At 36.0% G+C, this 21,630-nt stretch overlaps 1 protein-coding gene across 4 annotated transcripts in view; it reads left to right on the forward strand.

The window, feature by feature from the left end:
* The window catches only part of LOC105464913 (EMAP like 4), a 161,828-nt gene that overhangs the window by 113,933 nt on the left and 26,265 nt on the right, over window positions 1-21,630 (forward strand). For all 4 annotated transcript variants that reach the window (XM_011713045.2, XM_011713046.2, XM_011713048.2 and 1 more), the window contains 8 exons: window positions 300-423; window positions 2,336-2,485; window positions 4,160-4,229; window positions 5,753-5,863; window positions 7,669-7,764; window positions 14,829-14,963; window positions 15,085-15,220; window positions 20,212-20,363. In XM_011713045.2, coding sequence (XP_011711347.1) covers window positions 300-423; window positions 2,336-2,485; window positions 4,160-4,229; window positions 5,753-5,863; window positions 7,669-7,764; window positions 14,829-14,963; window positions 15,085-15,220; window positions 20,212-20,363 — 974 coding nt within the window. The remainder of the gene's footprint in view (window positions 1-299; window positions 424-2,335; window positions 2,486-4,159; window positions 4,230-5,752; window positions 5,864-7,668; window positions 7,765-14,828; window positions 14,964-15,084; window positions 15,221-20,211; window positions 20,364-21,630) is intronic.

Below are 21,630 nucleotides of genomic sequence, written 5' to 3' on the forward strand. Positions count from 1 at the left end.
CATTCACATCGTATTATGAGTAATCTAGAGATGATTTAAAATATACAGGTTATATGCAAATACCATTTTGTGTCAGGAAATTGAGCATCCATGGATTTTGGTATCTGAGGAAGGTGTTCCTAAAATCAATCCCCCATGGATACAGGACTACCATGTAACAAAAACAATTGTATATAATGAGGCTAAAACTTTGAAGTAGTCATTTTTGTCTTGTTTTTATTGTATCGCATTAATAATCCACTTTTGTATGACTATACAGAAAATATGTATGATTTAACTTTTGTCTTATATTTCAACAGAAGGAGAATATATTAAAATGTTTATGCGCGGTCGGCCAATTACCATGTTCATTCCTTCTGATGTTGACAACTATGATGACATCAGAACAGAACTGCCTTCTGAGAAGCTCAAACTGGAGTGGGCGTATCCTTCTCTACCATGACAGCAAATTCATTTGCTTTGTCTCTAGTTTGACAAATTACTTAACCTATTCTCTGTCAAAATTGTCTTTATACAAAAAAAAAAAAAAAAAAAAAAAAAAGTAACAGCTACTTAAATAAAAGGAAACATCAGGCCAGGCGCGGTGGCTCACGCTGGTAATCACAGCACTTTGGGAGGCTGAGGCAGGCGGATCACAGGGTCAGGAGTTCAAGACCAGTCTGGCCAACTTTGTGAAACCCTGTCTCTACTAAAGATAAAAACAAAAAATTAGCCAGGCGTGGTGGCACACACCTGTAATCCCAGCTACTCGGAAGGCTGAGGCAGGAGAATCACTTAAACCCGGGAGGTTGAGGTTGCAGTGAGCCAATTATCAGGCCATTGCACTCCAGCCTGGGCGACAGGGGAAGACTCTGTCTCAAAAAACAAACAAAAAAGGGAGATATTATCTCTAATTCTTTGCTGTTAGCAATTTAAAGCCATCAAAGTTTATATCTTTGGAAAGGACAAACAATATTTTGCGAACATCGTGGCAGGTACTTGTGGTATGCTAGAAAAGGCACTAGACTGGAATTGGAAGACTAGTGTTTGAGTTTTGGCCCTGCCACTTACTCCCTGTGAACCTTAACTTTCTTTACTTATAAAGGGGGTTAATAACCCATACCTCACAGGGGCTGCTGTAGGAATTAAATAAGAAAACATCAGTTAAGCATTTTGTAACCTCACATTAACAAGGCTGATTCTAATTCAGAATTAACTTTTCAGCCAGACTTTTTTTTAAATGACTAACTGTTAAAGGAGAGTTTTCCTAATTTCACCTAGAAATTTTCACTTCTCTTAGAACCTCCAAGAAACTCAGTGAAACAAAAAAGAACTAGTAGTTTGAACTCCATTGTCTGCCTCCATTCTCCTATACTTCCTCCCACATCCCTTGCATTATTCCCTCCTTAGGCCGGTATCAGCTTGGACACACTCACCAATCCTTTAATTCTGTACAACATATTTTTAACAAACATTCTGCTTACCAAACTGTTCCTGGCTATTCCTTATTTATCATGTAGGTCCAGCATAAATATCCCTTTTCCAGATAGGCCTTCTTTTGGTCCCTCCCTTCTCTCTCTTTTTCTCTCTACCTAAATTAGGTCTTCCATTTAGGCTTTCTCCTAGCAGTCCGTTTTTTGGTTTTTTCCCATAATTTATAGTTTTATATTTGGTGATTATTTGTTTTCTTTGCCAGAGGATAAGCTCCAGAGACAGGCCCTGTCTTTTTGTTCAGAACTGAATATTTTTGTTCAGAACTGAATATTTTTGTTCAGAACTGAATATTCACCTTTATGCTTGATACACATTAGGATCTTAATATATATTTGTCTGGTAAATGAGGAAGCTAAGATTTAAACATATTAAAAGAGTTAGGTTGCGCTAGGGCTAATGGCAGGATATGAGTTTTCCTTTTCTTGGGCAGGTGGTGGGGGCGGGTGGCGACAGTGTCTCTGTGGCCCAGGCTGGAGTGCAGTGGCACGATCTTGCTCACTGCAGCCTTGACCTGACCTCCTGGGCTCAAGTGATTCTCCCACTTTAGCCTCCCAAGTAGCTGGGACTACAGGCGTGGGCCACCATACCTGGCTAATTTTTTTTTTATTTTCTGTCCAGACGGGGTCTCACTATTGCCCACACTAGTCTCAAAAACTCCTGAGCTGAAGTGATCCTCCCACCTTGGCCTCCTGAAGGGCTAGGATTACAGGTGTGAGTCACTCTGCCCATCCAGGACATGAGTTTTCTAGTTCTAGTTCAGTTTTCTTCATGGTACCTTCCTAATTCTATAAGTATACATGAAAAATCTGTTAACACCTTGAAAACTGTGTTTATTTAAAACCTTGACTCTTTTTCTATTAAGATATGGTTATCGAGGAAAGGACTGTAGAGCTAATGTTTACCTTCTTCCGACCGGGGAAATAGTTTATTTCATTGCATCAGTGGTAGTACTATTTAATTATGAGGAGAGAACTCAACGACACTATCTGGGTCATACAGACTGTGTGAAATGGTTGGTATCATTTAACATTGGTTGATTTTTGTTCTTTCAAACCCTCATTTTGTATTTTTTAAATTTGGGTTTTGTTGAAAGTGATTTCTTGTGGAAAGCTCAGAATGTAAAAATATTATGGGTCATCTGTTGAATATATTTTAAAAAGAAAAAAAGACTTTAGACCTCCAAAATGGTGGTGTGGTATCAGCAGCAACAAAACACATCCTCCATAAATCATGATTGGAACCTCTTCTGCTTTCTCAGATGTCTTACAGTCCTTCTCTTCTCTGGTCTGTAGTATGAAATGTATATAGGACAGACTGGACATTTTCAGGTTTCTGAAAGTGATTATTGGTTACTTAATATTTATTGAGGATTTGTCCTATGTAGATCAATTTTAGACTTGAAGCTTTATTCTTTTGGAAAGAAAGAAATCATAGCTGAGTAAGGATCATAAGTATGCCATAGGATGTCAAACTACAAATGTGAGAATTCCTTTTAAATGCTTAGGCATTCTTTTAAATTATTTTGTTACCTTTTAGTTAAATGCATTTATTTACTGCTTATTAATATTTTCCAACTTTTTAAATTTACTACCCTTTTCCCCCCTTAGATCCAAGGACTGACTGGATGTTTTCTAACATTTAAAAGCTTTTATGTCTATACTATTCTGACACCTGTATCTTTATCTAGAAAAAAATTAATAGATGACTATTAGAATATTACATAGATATTGAACTTTTGGAGTTGATTAAAATATTGCCTTTTACACTCGCAGAATAATGTATGTACAAAACTATTTACTGCAGCATTGTTTGTGATAAAGATTAGAAACAGCCTAAGTATTTTTCAGTTGGGGACTTACTGGTGAGGTTGTGGTGTACCTACCTATAGGCCACCATTTAAGCTGTAAAGAATGAGGAAGCACTTTATGTATTAATATGTAAATATTCCTCTGATGTATTCTTAAGTACAAATATTTAAGAACAGGAGAATGTTCACAGTGTTCAACCATTGTTGAAAGAGTCTAGATACGGACATAAGGATGTCTTTTTCAAAATTTTGCTAGTCACTTGTATACGTACTGTGAGTAATTTAGGTACATATGCTACACTACTTCCCATTTCTATTTAAAAATTCCTTGCCTCAGTTTGACTTACAAGAATTTAGCACTAAGAACTAATTAAAAGGTTGAAGGCACTATGTGTGAAGATGCTCATTGCTGTTTTGTTGAAAAGTAAGAAATGGCCTAAAAGATGGAAGAGCTGTCAAGTCAGTATGTATGAGGATTATGTAGCAAAAGGAAAAAAAGCTTGTAACTTTAATAGATTAAAATTACACAGCACAATATTGCATCTTCACTATAATAAAGTCATGTGATTTGTATGCCTATGTGCATGGACTAAAAAGGAACTTGAACAAATGAAAACAGTTCTTTAGCATGCCACAGTTGTAAATAAATATTTTCTTTGAACTTAATGTTTCATTCATCTGTGCAGCTTCACAAATAAAAAGTACAGCTGAAAATTCAGAAATCTTCAGATATTTGATATTAGTTTGATTTGCTAAAGAAAACAGATAAATGCGTTCTTTTAATGATTAAAAACTGCTTATTTGAAAAATGTTGATACAAAGGTATTCTGCTGTTTCATGTTTCCTGTGTTTAAAATCATTCTTAATACTGCTTTTTAGCCTTGCTATACATCCTGACAAAATTAGGATTGCAACTGGACAGATAGCTGGCGTGGATAAAGATGGAAGGGTGAGTGGCATAGCGTTATGCATTCTGTACCTAGAGACATTGCTGTTAGAGTGGAATCTATTGTAATTTTAACCACAACTCATTTGTTTTATTCTTTTGAAATTTAAGTACTGAGGAATTTCTAGTATAAGCATGGAAAAAACATTAGTGTATAAGAACACTTTAAAAGACAGAGTCATACTAATAAATTTTGTTGCTAAAAAATAAGTGTTCTCCCTTAAACTATTTACTATAAAAATGGGAAAACTGATATGCTCATTACATTTTTCTTTATATAAAATAACTTACCAGTGTCTGCCAGAAGATACTGCAGTTTCCCTTAGTTGATGGACCTGTTGATCCTTATTTACTTAATTATTTATTTATTTATAGGGGTGGAATCTCACTTTGTTGCCCAGGCTGGGCTCAAGCTCCTGGGCTCAAGGGATCCTCCAGCCTTGGCCTCTTGAGTGAGTAGCTGGACTACAGGTGTGTGCCACCATGCCCAGCTAACTCTTGATTTTATATGTGACTAGAACTGATACGACTTAGAGTTTCAGTTACTGTTTGATATTATTCAGTTGGTTTGTATAACAAATACCTTATTTCTAAGGATCAACAGTGAATATTAATGGTGACTGAGTAACGTATGTATGACTATACTCATGACGTTCTCAGGCTTCAGAGGAGTGGAAGGTTTCTACTGGATAACTTCTAAGACCCCTTCCAGTTGCAAATGCTGTTTAAGGGCTATTTAGTAGTTTATTGGACATTGATTAAAAAGTGTTATTTTCTCAGGAATGAAGATTAGTAATGCTAAAAGCAAAGTATCCAGAGCAAATTTGCCTAGAATTAGAATCCTGACTCCACCTTTTTTTTTCTTTCTTTTTTTGAGATGGAGTCACACTCTGTCTCCCAGGCTGGAGTGCAGTGGCATGATCTTGGCTCACTGTAACCTCCGTCTCCCAGGTTCAAGCGATTCACCTGCCTCAGCCTCCTGAGCAGCTGGGGCTACAGGCGTGTGCTACCATGCCTGGCTAATTTTTTGTATTTTTAATAGAGACAGGGTTTCACTGTGTTAGCCAGGTTGGTCCTGATCTCCTGACCTCGTGATCCACCCGCCTCAGCCTCCCAAAGTGCTGGGATTACAGGTGTGGTGGGCCACTGCGCCTGGCTGACTCAACCTTTTAATAGCGGTATCACTTTGGGCAAGTTATTTAAATCTCTGTATTCCAATTTCCTCATCTGTGAAATGATAATTATAATAGTGTACCTATAGCTCATAGGATTAAATGAATTAATATGTGTCATACTTAGAATAGTATGTATAACATAGTAAATACACAAGTTATTTGCTGCTATTGTTATTTTCACAGTATAAGAAAATACCTACTTAAGATTTATTTGGGGGCATGTCTAAGTCTAGTAATTTTTTAGTAGAAGCTTATCCATCCCTATTTTTTAAATGGCATTAGTTCTGTGTGCTATTGGTATTTATTTGCATCCACCTGTCCAGTTAGCCCTGCTATCTTGTGTTTTTGCAGCCTCTACAACCCCACGTCAGAGTGTGGGATTCTGTTACTCTGTCCACACTGCAGATTATTGGACTTGGCACTTTTGAGCGTGGAGTAGGATGCCTGGATTTTTCAAAAGCAGTAAGTGACAATTTTTAGAGAAGTAAGCAAGCTGAACAAAAAAGCAGGAAAGAAGTTAAGCTCAGTTGTGTGTTTATGTGTCCATAAAACGATAATCCTGAATTGAAAAATGAGCTGCTAGCTATTGCTAACATATTACCTATTGCTAAATGGCTAGCATTTCAACTTGAGTGCTAAAGTACTTTGGTTTAGTTAGGATGCAAGATATTTTACTTTAATTATGCTGCCTTGAAGTAGAGCTCCCGTGTAGTAGCAGGAAGTGGTTAGAGGAATATATACAAAGCAAAGTACAATTTTAGACAAGCAATAGGATGTATTTTTGCCTTACCTTGAATCATAGAAAAGATCTATTTTATTTTAAAAATTCACAGGAAACTGGGCCAATTCTGTGCAAATATTGGCTTTTCTTAACGTCATATTTGAGCAGCAGAAACAATCAAACCTTTGTATTTCCTAAAGTCATGAATTATCTTGGTTTTGAATTGATGACAACATGGGTTTAAAATTTTCCCTAGCGGTCTTTTCTAAGTGTTGAGGCTTTATTCCAAGGGTAAAATAAGACAAGATCTTACTCATTTAAACATTCTGGTTTTTTCTTGAATTGTATGTCATTGTGATTATAAAGTATACAGGTAACCTTCTGTATTTTAGGATATATACTTTTTTAATTTCAAAGATAAATAAAAACACTTATTTTTATCTCTTCAGTTCTTAGGCGTTGGCAACTATATTCTGGATTATGGGAGTTCTGTGGGGCACGGAGGAAAGGACACTTTCAGAGCAGAAAGATAAATTTTAGTGAATTTAGGAACTTTGCTAGCTTGAAGGCACTGAATGTCAAGGGTCTAACAAGTCAGGAATTGGGAGAAAGACATTTAGAAAAGGAGATAAGAGGTCATAAAGGAAATACTTTTGCTACTTTATTTTCTCCCATAAATCTCTACAGCAGGTACTGTCATCCAGTTGTTGATAACCATTGTTACAGTGTTAAGACCATCTTGTATTGCCTCATAACTCTATCTTTTCTAATTCAGATAATATTCCAATTTAGGCTAAGAGAAAGATAAAGAGGAGAAGAGAGTAAGCTCTGCCCTTCCTCAGTGCCTCTCACTCTTCCCTACAATGTTTCTGTGTTCCATAACATTGTAAAGCATATTTCACAAATGCTACTATTTAAAAAATCATTTAATATCATCTATAGTTATTTTTCTTAAACTGGGAGACTTAAAATACGTGAATGAGAATGGTTTCAGAAAAATAGGAAATTTCATTATAAAAAAGGAATTTCATTATAATTTTACTTAGGTTGTTTATTGGTGTTAATGTAAGTCAGATATCTCACAGAAAACTGAAATCAGCAAACTTTAAAATAGCCATGAATTTTAGCTTATTCTGTCAAACTGTCAAAATTTAGTGAGGAACAAAGTTATGAAATTATGTACATTTCTTCTTACCACAAGGAAAAATACCTTAATACAGGCAGCAAGAAGGAAGCACAAGATGCAGAAGGGACTAGGATAGCCTCAAAATTAGTCACTATCTCTGAATAACAGGAGTGACTAGATGGCAAGTGGAAACCAACATGGAGGGATGAGGGGATTTAAATAGAACATTTTTTAAAAGAATCTTTATATTTTTGAGGAAAATATAATTGTGGTAAATAGTGCATTATGTTTCAAAGAGTGATGAGTTTAAAGGATTTTGGGTTATCTTCCTATTAGCAGTTTTAATAATATGGTATTTCTTTCTTAGAATGTCAGCCCTATCAGTGAATTTTAAAATGCCTTTAATTGATTTTTCTTTAGGATTCAGGTGTTCATTTATGTGTTATTGATGACTCCAATGAACATATGCTTACTGTATGGGACTGGCAGAAAAAAGCAAAAGGAGCAGAAATAAAGGTAAATTTTTAAAAAACTGAGTATTATTTTTTAGAGTACATTATTTGTTTTGCAGGTATTTGGAACTATATCGGTATTGGAACAATCTGTTCTTAAGCCGCAAAAGCAGATCTGGCCAAATTCAACAAATTTAGTGATTTGTCATAATCCTTAAGATATTAACACTATAGTTATACAAGATAAAATAGTCAAGCAACTTGAAGCAATTTCAATATTTCAGACATTACTATAGTCCTGAAATGCCAGAGTAGATGGATGTCTGATCTCAAAATTAAGACTGAACACTCTTCTTGGTTTTCTTCTTTAATAAAATATGTAATTTCATTCCATCTTTAAAGTTTTAGAAATCTAGAGGAAAAATTCAGTAGGAATATGGCTGATGTAACTGGAGGGCTTATGATAAGTTTTTTGGTCTTAATTATGTTTGTAGGATTATTTTAGAAAATTCTATAGCATTTATAATTGCTATAATTGCATTGTAACTCTTTACAGTACAAGGGTTGATCTCTGTGTGGATCAAGCTGTAAATTGCAAGAGAAGAATGTAAAATGCATTGAAGCTGTGTTTATATGAGCCAGAAATGGACTTCTCCCTCTGACAGGCTTTTTTAAAGATTCAAAGTGACAAAATGGCTTTAAAAAGTCTGTGTAATATTTGCCATACTCTTAAATAACATCACATTTCTCTCCAACTCCTCTCTCTTAACAGTTTTGTTTTGAGTAAGCTTCAAGCTTTTAGCTTGTTGGGCAAAAAGATTATATGATGTTTAACTTAACATTTTGAAAGAAGTAGATTTGATTGTACTTAAAAGGAATATAAGTTGTCAGAAAACCTCAAACTAGAAAACATAAATGAAGATATAGATTGACTTCCAGTTATTCAGACTAATTTAAAATTGAAACATAGGGAAGTTGCATGAAAATGAAATATATCAATTTTGATTCTTCGTAGTAAGGTTTACCAGATGAAGTCTTGTGGTTTTCCTCCTACTGGCCATTTCTTGATCTCCTTTCCAGGACCTTAAATGTTGGTGTTCTTCAGAGTTTTATTCGAGATGCTCCACTGATACTATATGCTGCTCCCATGGCCTCATTTTCTATCTGCTGAGTCCCGTATCAGTTATCTCCAGCCCAGATCTCTAATAGGTTTAACTCATATTTCTAGTTGCATCGTAGACATCTTTATTTGAATGTCCTCTACCACAAATGAAAATCAATATGTTCAAATCTGTACCTAATTATCTTTCCTAGCCCCCAACCACCAGTTTCATTCCCTAGTGATTGACACCGCATTTCACCTAGCTACCTAAGCTAGAAACTTGGACATCATTCATGGCCCTTTTTACCTCGCTTCTCACATCCAGGTAGTCAGGAAGTTCTCTAAACACCGTGTCCCAAATATCTGCATTATAACACTTCCTAGTACAAGCGACTGCAAAACAATTGAAATTAACTTAATCTGGCCAGGGATGGTTGCTCACACCTGTAATCTCAGCACTTTGAGAGACCAAAGTGGGTAGATCATTAGAGGTCAGGAGTTCAAGACCAGCCTGGCCAACATGGTGAAACCCCAGCTGTATTAAAAATACAAAAAAAAAAAAATTAGTCAGATGTGGTGGTGGGTGCTTGTAACCCCAGCTACCCTGGAGGCTGAGGCAAGAGAATTGTTTGAATCCTGGAGGTGGAGGTTGCAGTGAGCCAAGATTGCGCCATTGCACTCCGGTCTGTGTGACAGAGCAAGACTTCGTCTCAAAAAATAATAAAAATAAAGTTAACTTAATCAAAACAGAGGTTGTATTGACTCCTGTTTAGGGAGGAAGAGAAAGCCTCTAGTAAAGGTCAGAGGGAGATTTTGACTCAGAAATGCCTTGATTCAGGGGCTGGATTACAGGTTGACTGTCTTCTCCTCTTCTCCCTGTTTTGACCTTATTCTACTGTAAATAGACCTGTTCTACTGTAGATGAGCTCCATCATTGCTTAAGTCACAAGGATTTGAGGAGTGGATGTATAACTTTTTAATTTATGTAAGTTTAAAATTCAGTAAGGCGAGGGCAGTCCAGATGACCCGAGCTTGCGGGACCTCTCATGAAAAACAATAAAAAATTAATATTAAAATTCAGTAAGGACCTAGGTGCTGTGGCTCACGCCTATAATCCGAGCACTTTGGGAGGCCAAGGCCAGAGGATCGCTTGAACCCAGGAGTTTGAGACCAGCCTGGGCAAACATAATGAGACCTTGTCTCTACCAAAAAAAAAAAAAAAAAAATCAGCGCATGGTGGTGCACACTTGTAGTTCCAGCTATTTGGGAGGCTGAGGTGGAAGGATCAACTGAGACCAGGAGATTGAGGCTGCAGTGAGCTGAGATTGTGCCACTGCACTCCAGCCTGGGCAACAGAGCGAGACCCTGTCTCAAAATTTTTTTTTAAAATTTTCAAAATAAAAATAAAAGTAAGGCAACTTAAAAACCTTACTGACAGAAATTAAAGAGGAGGGATATTACATAATCATGGATAGGAGACAATAAAGATGTCAGTTTTGCATATTGAGCTATACATTCAGCATAGTTAAAACTCAGCTTTCATAGGAGTTGACAAACTGAATATATGTGGAAATATGAAGGGGAAGGTATAGGGAATAGTCAAGACAATTGTGAATAAAGAGAATAAGGTTGGCCAGGCGCAGTGGCTCACACCTGTAATCCCAGGAGGCTGAGGCGGGTGGATCACGAGGTCAGGAGATCGAGACCATCCTGGCTAACACGGTGAAACCCCGTCTCTACTAAAAATACAAAAAATTAGCCCGGTGTGGTGGCAGGCGCCTGTAGTCCCAGTTACTCGGGAGGCTGAGGCAGGAGAATGACAACCCGGGAGGCAGAGCTTGTAATGAGCCGAGATCGCGCCACTGCACTCCAGCCTGGGTGACAGAGCCAGACTCTGTCTCAAAAAAAAACAAAAAAAGAATAAGGTTAAAGTACATAAAATATGAAATATGAAGACTTATTATAAGATATTGTGGTTCAAACGTAGATCAATGGAAGAGAATATAGAAACAGGTTACACAAATCAGTTGCTTGACTAATGCCAAAGGTGGCAATGCAGTGGGCAAAGAATAATGTTTTCAGTGGATGGTGGTGGATTAATTGGATACTCATGTGAAAAAAAATTAGCCTTGACCCCTACCTCACAGCATTCAGAAAAATCTGTTTTAGATGGATTATGCATCTTAGCATGAAAGGTAAAAAACAGTAAAGCTTTTAGAAGAAAATACAGAACACCTTTATAAGTAGATTTAAACAAGGCATATAAAGTACTAACTATAATGAGAGAAAAAGATAAATCATATTAAAAACTTCTCTTTATCAAGACGCCTTTTTTTTTTTTTTTTTTTTTTTTGAGACAGTCTTATTCTTTCACCCAGGCTGGAGTGCAGTGGCGTGATCTTGGCTCACTGCTGCAGCCTCCACCTCCTGGGTTCAAGTGGTTTTCCTGCCTCAGCTTCCTGAGTAGCTGGGATTACAGGCATGCACCACCATGCCTAGCTAATTTTTGTATTTTTAAAATAGAGTCAGAGTTTCACCATGTTGCCAGGCTGGTCTCAAACTCCTCACCTCAAGTGATCCTCCCATCTCAGCCTCCCAAAGTGCTGGGATTACAGGTGTGAGCCACCAGGCCCAGCCTATCAAGACACCTTTAAGAGTGTGAGAAAGTATTTGTGATACATACTTCCAACAAAACACTCATGTTCTGAATATATAAACATCTATAGTTCAGTAAGAAAAAGACAGTTTTTTAAACAGCAAAAGACTTCCGGTACTACATAAAACAGGGTGTCCAGGTGATTAATAAGCATATGTAAAGGTACTCAACCTCATTAATTATCAAAGAAATTCAAATTAAAACTCAAGTTCAATACCACTGTGCACTTACCAAAATATCTTACATGAGAAAGACAAAAATACTAAGATTGGTGAGGATTCTAAGTAACTGGAACTCTTACACAGTCTGCTGGGCATATAAGTTGATATAACCATATTATCTCTTCAGTTCTTAGGCGTTGGCAGCTGTATTCTGGATTATGGGAGTTTTGTGGGACATGGAGGAAAGGACACTTTTAGAGCAGAAAGATAAATTTTAGTGAATTTAGGAACTTTGTGGATTGTTCCTTAGTGAATTTAGGAACAGTTTAATGAATTTCGGAAAACTATTTGACATAACCTAAAGTCGAACATATGCATGCCTTCTGGCCCAAATTGTTCATCTCAGCAGAAATATATACATGTGTTTGCTAGAACGCAAATAGCAGTGCTGTTTATGGTAGCCAAAAATATGGAAACTACCCTGCCCATCAGCAGGAGAATGGATAAGTCAATAATGTGATATTTTCGTACAAAAGAATACAATAGAGCAAATAGAACGAACAAGGTACAACTATGTGCACCAACACAAATGGATCTTACAAATGAAATGTTAAGAAAATAACCCAGACATGAAGGAATGCATTGTGTATAATTCCATTTGAATGAAACAGAGAAAACTAATCTTTACTGCTAAGAGTCAGGAGGATAATGGTTAAATAGGGGAAGGGGATAGTGACTGGAAAGGGGATCTAGGGTATTTATGGAATGTTACTAATGTTTTGTTTCTTGTTCTGAATGCTGAATAGCAATGTGTTCAATTTGTAAAACTTTATTGCGCTATGTACTTAAAATCTGTGTGCATATATATTATATATAGTGTTATATATATATTATATATATGATGTTATATATAGTATTATATATCAGTGAGAAGTTATAATATCCTGTAAGGCAATACTCATATGCAAAATGATTTAAACTCATAGAGTTCTTCAGTTTATATCTTGACTGTCTTATCACTAGCATGATGGGTATACTGGGAATATTTGTTGTTAGTTTTACAACCCTTTGATTATCTTAATTTGGCCTAAGATTTAACTGTCAAGTAGTTTTGATTTGTCTGAGTGAGAACTAAAGACTGTTCAGTTAATCTTTAAACCTTACTTAGACTTGCTAAATATATATATAGTTCCATACTACTCAATCACTGGAAAATTATATAACAAGCAAGATATGCTATACTTTATCTTCATCTTTTTTTTCCTTTTTTGGTCAGGGTCTCACACTTCACCCAGGCTGGAGTGCAGTGGCTTAATCACAGCTCACTGCAACCTCAAACTCCAGGGCTCAAATGATCCTCCAGCCTCAGCCTCCCAAGTAGCTAAGACTACAGGGCACACCACCACGCCGGCTAATTTACTTTTTGTAGAGACAGGTCTCACTATGTTGCACAGGCTGATCTCTAACTCCTGGGCTCAGCAATCCTCCAACCTTGGCCACCCAAAGCATTGGGATTACAGGCATAAGCCACAACACCTGGCCTAGATTAGATTTTATTAGTTGAATTTTATTTATGTGCTTATGCAAAGGCCCCTAAGCCCAAATGTTAAGTAACAGAAATGTAAAACTCATGGAAATATTAGAACTGTGGGGGAAAAAAAGAATTGAAAACAACCCTTTCAAGTGTCATTTTATTGGTATAACCTAAAATTTATTATTTTTAACTCAGTTCATAAGACTATCATCTTTATCATGGTTTGGTTTTGTTTTGAGATGGAGTTTCACTCTGTCACCCAGGCTGGAGTGCAGCGGCGCAATCTCGGCTCACTGCAGCCTTCACCTCCCAGGTTCAAGCAATTCTCTGCCTCAGCCTCCCAAGTAGCTGGGATTACAGGTGCCCACCACCACGCCCAGCTACTTTTTTGTATTTTTAGTAGAGATGGGGTTTCACCATCTTGGCCAGGCTGATCTTGAACTCCTGACCTCGTGATCAACCCACCTCAGCCTCCCAAAATGCTGGGATTACAGGCGTGAGCCACCACGCCTGGCCCATGTTGTTTTGCCAAGAGGAAATGCTTCCATACACATAAAGTTCTTTGCTGAGTTAAAAAGTGGACATTAATGATCACTCTGTAAATAAACACTAGCTAATAAGTAGCTTTACAGGCATGTAGGTAGGTATCACCTCACTGTTAAGTTTGAGTAGATGATTTTACTCTAAAATATCAATTTAGTAAGAATTATGATTTACCGAAATTATAGAAATACAATGTTTTAGAATAATATCCTCAATTGAAATCATTTTAATGAAAAAACTAGTAATTTCTTCTTGAGTCTCATGCTTGTGTTCTTCCTAGTCCACCATAAATCTTTTAAACCTAAAACCTGTCTTTGCTAGATTTTTTGAGGGAAAAGAGCATAAAAGCTCTCTGGGAATGTTTTTGTTTTCATTTCCGTAGGAATCAGTAGTGACCATTCTAAATCTACTTTTTAAGAGTTCAGCCTGAAGGACCTATCTCTAAATTAGTCCTAGTCTCTAGCACTTTGGGAGGCTGAGGTGGGCGGATGACTTGAGGTCAGGAGTTTGAGCCCAGCCTAGCCAACATGGTGAAACCATGTCTCTACTGAAAATACAGAAATTAGCTGGGCATGGTGGCGGGTACCTGTGGTCCCAGCTACTGGGGAGGCTAAGGCAGGAGAATCCCTTGAACCCTGGAGGCAGAGGTTGTCGTGAGCCGAGATCACTCCATTGCACTCTACCCTGGGTGACAGAGCAAGACTACATCTCAAAAAAAAAAATTGTATGAATAAATGCTCTGTGATAATAGTACAAAGAAAGATAAGACAGTTTCTTTTTTTTTTCTTTTAATACAAATAGCAGTGTCTTTAAGGAAGAATGTACATTGCTCTTAGATTTGATAGTTTTAAATGTACTTTTCTGGCATGTGCAAAAAGTTAAAGATATATATATAAATGTCTTTCTAATGCAGAGTTTTTATAAGTAGCACAAAAGGTGATATAATAATACAAGGACATCAAATTTAAATCATCCCAAAAATACATTATCAAAATTTTTCAGGAAAATTATCTTGGAAGAAGAGGCATTTTCTCAAAATCTTTCCCTATCGTTGTCAGTAGCAGTAATTGAATTGATACTTGAAGAAGATAAGGATATACATTCATCTAAAGTTTTATTTCCCTTTTTATAGACAACAAATGAAGTTGTTTTGGCTGTGGAGTTTCACCCAACAGATGCAAATACCATAATTACGTGCGGTAAATCTCATATTTTCTTCTGGACCTGGAGTGGCAATTCACTAACAAGAAAACAGGGAATTTTTGGGGTAAGGATCAGATTGTTTTAATGTCATTAAGTATATAAATCTTTAATTTTTTAAATTGTTGAGTAAGCATCAAGTCGTCATGGCAAAAAGAAAATTGAAAATTTTCATTGTTTCCTTGTAGAAATATGAAAAGCCAAAATTTGTGCAGTGTTTAGCATTCTTGGGGAATGGAGATGTTCTTACTGGAGACTCAGGTGGAGTCATGCTTATATGGAGCAAAACTACTGTAGAGCCCACACCTGGGAAAGGACCTAAAGGTACAGTATTCTTATATTAAACTCACTTCTTAAAATTCTCACATAGTGCTCTTTCAGTCCCATCTATTAGACCAGGAGAGAAAGAGCTGCAGTGTAACAATATGAGCAAGTCACAAACATACCTTTTGTTTTCACCTTCTTCATAATCTTTTTTAATGAAATTATTTATCCAGTTATTTATTGAGCTTATATAATCCACATTTGACTACACTGAACCATTCCCTTTAGGAAATTAATAATTAGAAAGAAATGATATATGTTAGTTTAAAAAGTATAGAGGCTCACTCTCCCTTGAGCTGGTTCTGGGTTATCTGTTAGGGCAGAATGCATGGCCATGTGATAAAATGGGAGAGGGGAGAAAAAAGGAATAAACTCATAAACTAGCTGTTTGAAAACTATTTGTCAAACATTAAGGAAATAACTTTCATCTTAACTTTGGGTGTCAATGTAGGAGCAAAAGTTGAATAGTCTTGATGAAAGCACTATTTTCACCAAAATGTGGAATTTAAATTTCATGTTACTATTTTCTTATGACTGCACAGAGTTTTGTACTGTATTTTTTAGGACATATATTCAAATGCTCCTTGACTTCTGGATGGCATTATATCCTGATAAATCTGTCATAATGTCAAAAAATAATAAATTGAACCAACATAAGTCAGGGACCATCTGTTACTAAATTAATGTTTGAATTAAATGTTTTTCAAATCCATTCACCTGAATTTCTAAGCTCAGCTGTTGAATTGAATTAGACATATTAAGAAGTTTAAAACAGTAAGCCTTAAATTGTATTACCGTTGACCCTGATCTCAATCATTGGCTATATATTCTTAGCCTCTTTCATTCAGTTTAGATTCAAAATTTACATACGAGAAGAATGGCAGTGGGTTGAGGGTTCTTAAAAAAGAGAGTTACAACGAAAGTATATTAACTACTTTTCCTGTTTATTTATCTTCTTTTTTTCTCATTTTTCTTTCCTGGGCACATTTACTTAGTATCAGAAATGCCAGGAACAGCGTAGTATATTAAAACAGTGACTTTTAAATTTTTCACGAATCTCCAACACTGAGCAGAATTTGGGTATAAATACACCCTTTTGTTAGTGTTAATGTTTGTGTTCAGGTTGGGGACAGGAAGAAGAGGTTCAGAGGTTTTTATTTTGGTCTTTGAAAAATTTGTGGCTTAGCCTCTCTACATATGCACAAACAGGAAACAGGAAATCCAATCTTGTAAATTGCTGGGCACATGAAATGGCCTGTCTTGTACTTTGCCACATGACTTAACCCTATTATGGGTTAAGTTGCTAAGAATTTGAGGTTTTCAGTTGGCTGGGGAGGATTTGGTGAGCGCAGTGAAATAAATGGAAGTCCAGACCAGAATAAGTGCCCAGAGTTTCCATATTTTAATTCTTGCTCCCAGATTTCAGTAGGTCCAATTTACATATTCCCAACTATGACATTTCTGCACTTGTGGCAGTCTTACCAACCAAAATTTGAGTGTACTGTGACATCATGTCTGATTAAAGGACATTTTTGAATGGCAGAAGTGTAATTTCACAACTAATCCTTTTACTTTTGTAAATAGGAGACAAACCAAAACTGTATTTTATGTCTTAAAAGTGCTGTTATATTTTTTTTCTTGTTTCCAAACCATTTATTCCTAATAAATTAATGGGAATCTTCAAATAATTAGTATTTTCTATTTCTTAAGTAGGTATGAGGTCTTTGTTATTTGTTTCTTACACATATGAAATAGACTGAAATTGTTCTTATGCAAAATAATTTGTAATCTTTTAAGTGGGTAAGTGGAAGTTGAGAGTATCTACAGAACCATTAAAATGTTCACTATTCTTAAGTCTTGCAAAGGAGCTAAGAAACACTGCCATTTTATGTGTTCTCCAAATAATCAAATTGGCCCAGTTACTAAGAATACAACATAAATTTCAAAGTCTCCCTAATATTTGATTATTTAAACAGGCACAGAAAGCCTTCCAAACGTCTTTATTTGGCAGGCAGTGTAAACTTTTATGGAAGCTTTGTTTCTGTTAGAGATGAGAAGGGCGAGATTTGTGATTAAGTTTGGATAGACTTGACCATATGAGTAAGCCTGAAGGCAGAGTAGGTTTTTTAAATTCAAGGGTAATTATTTTGCTTGGCAGGGATTTCAAACATTATTTGGCAACTGGAATATCAGAAATACAGGCCCATAAGAAAGATATCTTTGGCTATAAATTTGTTTTATAGGTAAATATTATATAAAGGAAACTGATAATTTGTTTAAATTGGAATCACTGAATTTTTTAAGCTAAATTGATACTAGGTCCACCTCAGGAAATAACTTTCCTGGAGTGAGAAGGACTCACTGACTTGATCACTATATAGAGTATTTTTATTTCTGATGAAGCATTTTTTTCTTCATATTTATTTTTTATTTTCTAGTTTTCCATCATTCTGGGAGGATTTTAAGTGTTTAACAAGGTTTTTGTCATGTTTCGAAATATGGACAGTGGACTTAAGAATAGAAAAACTTTATTTTCTTACATTTTAATGGAGAACTATGAAACTCCCACACCTCTGCTTTTTGTGTTTTCTTATATGATGCCTTCAGGCTACTGTTGTTAGTTTGACCATGCATAGGGAAATAAGCCTAAAATTTGCTTTTCTGTATTTTTAATGTCCAAATAAAGCCAGTAGTACTCTCAGAAAATTCACATCTCTCAGGTGTCCTCACTCTCATGGTCACATCAGAACAGAGATAGATACTTGTCTGCCTATTCCACTGAACACAATTGTGTTGTTCAATTTTTAAGGTATTTTTAGATGAGAAATGTTGGTGTAAGTGGAGACAGTTGACCTGAACAGCACATTTGTTGGAGTTCTACTTCCACCTCTGCTGAATTAGGCAAGCTGTCCTCCAAATCAAGCAGGCCCTTTCCTGTCTCCCTGCCGTATATACCCATCTATTAAGTATTTGTACCACTAGCATACTCACACTGAGAGAATTTTTTTTAGGATACCAAAGCCTTAGAAATTTTAGTTAATTTGTTAAATATAATAGCAGCTCAAATAGTAAAAAAGAACAGTCTCAGTAACAGCTTTGAGATATAATTCACATACCATGAAATCTACTCTATTGAAGTATCCCTTCAAAGTTCAGTGGTTTTTAGTATATTTACAAGGTTGTACAGCCATTACCACTATCTAACCTAAGGACGTTTTCCTCACCCCCCAAAAAAAACCTGTACCTGTTAGTAGTCACTTTCCATTTCTCCCTCCCCTCAGCCCCTAGGTAACCACCAATCTCCTTTAGGTCTCTATAGATTTACTTGTTCGGGACATTTCATATAAATGGAGTCATACAATGTGTGGTCTTTTATGACTTGCTTCTTTCACTTAGTTGTTTTTGTTTTGGTTTGGTTGGTTGTTTGTTTGTTTTTTGAGACGGAGTTTCACTCTTGTTGCCCAGGCTGAAGTGCAGTGGTGCAATTTCGGCTCACTGAACCTCAGCCTCCCAGGTTCAAGCAATTCTCCTGCCTCAGCCTCCCAAGTAACTGGAGTTATAGGCATGTGCCATCATGCCTGGCTAATTTTGTATTTTTAGTAGAGATGGGATTTTGCTGTGTTGGCCAGGTTGGTTTCAAACCCCTGACCTCAGGTGATCCACCCCGCTCAACCTCCCCGAGTGCTGAGATTACAGGTATGAGCCACGGCGCCCAGCCTTCACTTCTCATTATGTTTTTAAGGTTCATCCATGTGGTGGTAGCATGTATCAATACCTCATTCCTTTTTATGGCTGAGTGATACCACATTGTATAGTATATCTATATCTAAATATAGATATACTATGTTTTTAAAATCCATTCATCAGTTGAGGAACAGTTTTAGAAAATGAATAGTTGTTAAACCTGAATTTTTTCAAGAGGACTAAGGGCTATTTATTGACTTAATTTAGCCATATTTCAATAAGGCTGTAACTTCCCATTTTGAACCTGGTAACTAATTCTGTCGGACATCATCTTCCAAAAAGCTTCACTCTTGCTCTGCTAGCCTATCTAGCTAAAGAGCTTCTCTGAGGAAGGCATTTATGAATACCAAAGAAAAAGGTATGAGTACTATCATCTTATCCTCACCCTTAAAAGGGGGCAAAATATAATTTAAAAACCACATGTGTTTTGCCTAAAATACCTTATATGTACCCCATTGGTCACTCCCTGGGTACTTAACAAAGTGTGCTATGGGTATACAAGAAAACTGGGCTGTCATTTAGCCATCACATTGGTACAGCTGAATTAATTTTTAAAATACTGAAATTATTCTCTGCTAGTAGGTCAAAAGCCACTGCTACAGGTATCCACTGCCTACCTTTGTCCCAATAACTTCCATAGTGCTCCTGTATCTCAGCAATAAAGGGGAGTATTCCTTGGCACAGCAGAAGGCCTCTGTGTTAACAATGGTTGTACAATGTTAAAACATTGTGACTGTTACCTCAGAAGGAAACAAAGATGTTTTTGCAAAGTTAAAGGAACATCATGGTGGGAGACTTGAGTCTAGTCACAGCTTTGTTATTAGCTAACTATGTGGTATCCCCTAAGCTGCTCCTGTACCTCTTATGTCTTGAGCTCTAAAATCAGAAGAGTAATACCTACTCTGTCTACCATACAAGATGATTGAGAGAGATAGTAAAGTTCGGAAACCTATGCTATATCCCCTTTTGTCTGTAGAATTATCACTATTTTAGCTTTGGTTTTTTTGGAGGAAAATATTTTGAAATATTTTCAGAGTAAATAAATATTGACATAAATGCAGAAGATTATATTATGCCTTAAGCTTTACTACCTGCTTTGCACAGACTTGCTGAAAGTAGGTTTTTGATTGAGTCATATAGAACATTCTGATTGTTAACTCTAGTTCTACTGAAGTTTTCTTCCAAATAGACACTAAAATCTGGTGAAAAGTATTATCACTAGTGTTTTTATTTTTCCCTCATATTAGGTGTATATCAAATCAGCAAACAAATCAAAGCTCATGATGGCAGTGTGTTCACACTTTGTCAGATGAGAAATGGGATGTTATTAACTGGAGGAGGGAAAGACAGAAAAATAATTCTGTGGGATCACGATCTGAATCCTGAAAGAGAAATAGAGGTAAGGATGGAAACGGAATATAAAAATACTAAATACTCTAAACTCAGGTATTTTGTCCCACATTAAGATAACTACACTTTTCTGGCAAACTTATTAAATTCTTATAATTTCGTTTCCTTCCCTCAAGAAAGGAGTTTGCTGTTGCCTTTAAGATAACTTTTTTCAAAAAAAACTAAAGACCATTAAACAAAATAATTTGAAAGAATATTTTTAAAGATTAGGCAGAATAATTTGCCTGTTAAAACCAGAGCAAATGTCACAAAGTTTAATTTTTCTTCTCTTTTTTGGTGACTTATATTTTGGATTTATGCTTAGTGTTTTTTTTTCTACATGTAACATTCTTTCCAGAGAAAATCTTCTGGAAAATCCTCTTAAAAAGAGGATTCTGATAGTACTGCTCTTGGATTTTATTTCCAAGAAGATGGATAGTAAAGAGTTGCTTAATCACAACCTTCAGTTCATACTGAAAATGCAACTTCCATCACTATTTTCTTCACAGATAACTCATATCCTTTGTTATTAAAAGCTATACAGTCTAGTTCACTCCTTCCTTTCCCATTTCTAACATAAATTTGAATTACTCTTAGAATTCAGTTATTTGTATTTATAGGAGTAATTTTAGATCCCACTTTGTAAAGTGGAATTTATAATTTCATTATTTCAGAATCATTCTTTGAGATTATTATTAAATGTATTAACATAGCGTTCACTGAGATTGTTCCATGTATTGCATTAAACGAAACTGCTCTCCCAAGGAGTCCTATTATTATAATACTTTACAATATATTGTTTTTTAATTTACAAAGAAATTCCACATTACATTTTTTTAATTGACACATTGTAATTGAACATATTTATGGGATACACTCTGATGTTTTGATACAGATCTGCTGTATAGTAATCCAGTCAGGGTAGTTATTATATCTGTTGCCTCATGCATTTGTCATTTTTTTGTGGTGAGAATGTTTTTATATTTTGATCCGTACAACAATCAAGAGTAGGTAGGGCATGTATTATTATCCTCATATTACAGAAAATGTTTCTTAGGCTAAGTAACTTACCCAAAGTAATGTAACTAATATAACTAATAAGTAACAAAACCCAACCACATTCTTCATGTGATCTAATAGAACTTACTTCATTTTTCTTTCTTTTTTTTTTTTTTTCCTGAGACAGAGTCTTGCTCTGTCGCCCAGGCTGGAATACAGCGGCCCAATGTTGGCTAACTGTAACCTTTGCCTCCGGGTTCAAGCAATTCTCCTGCCTC

Source organism: Macaca nemestrina, chromosome 13 (assembly GCF_043159975.1).
Source record: "Macaca nemestrina isolate mMacNem1 chromosome 13, mMacNem.hap1, whole genome shotgun sequence".
In the NCBI taxonomy this organism is placed as follows: Eukaryota; Metazoa; Chordata; class Mammalia; order Primates; family Cercopithecidae; genus Macaca; species Macaca nemestrina.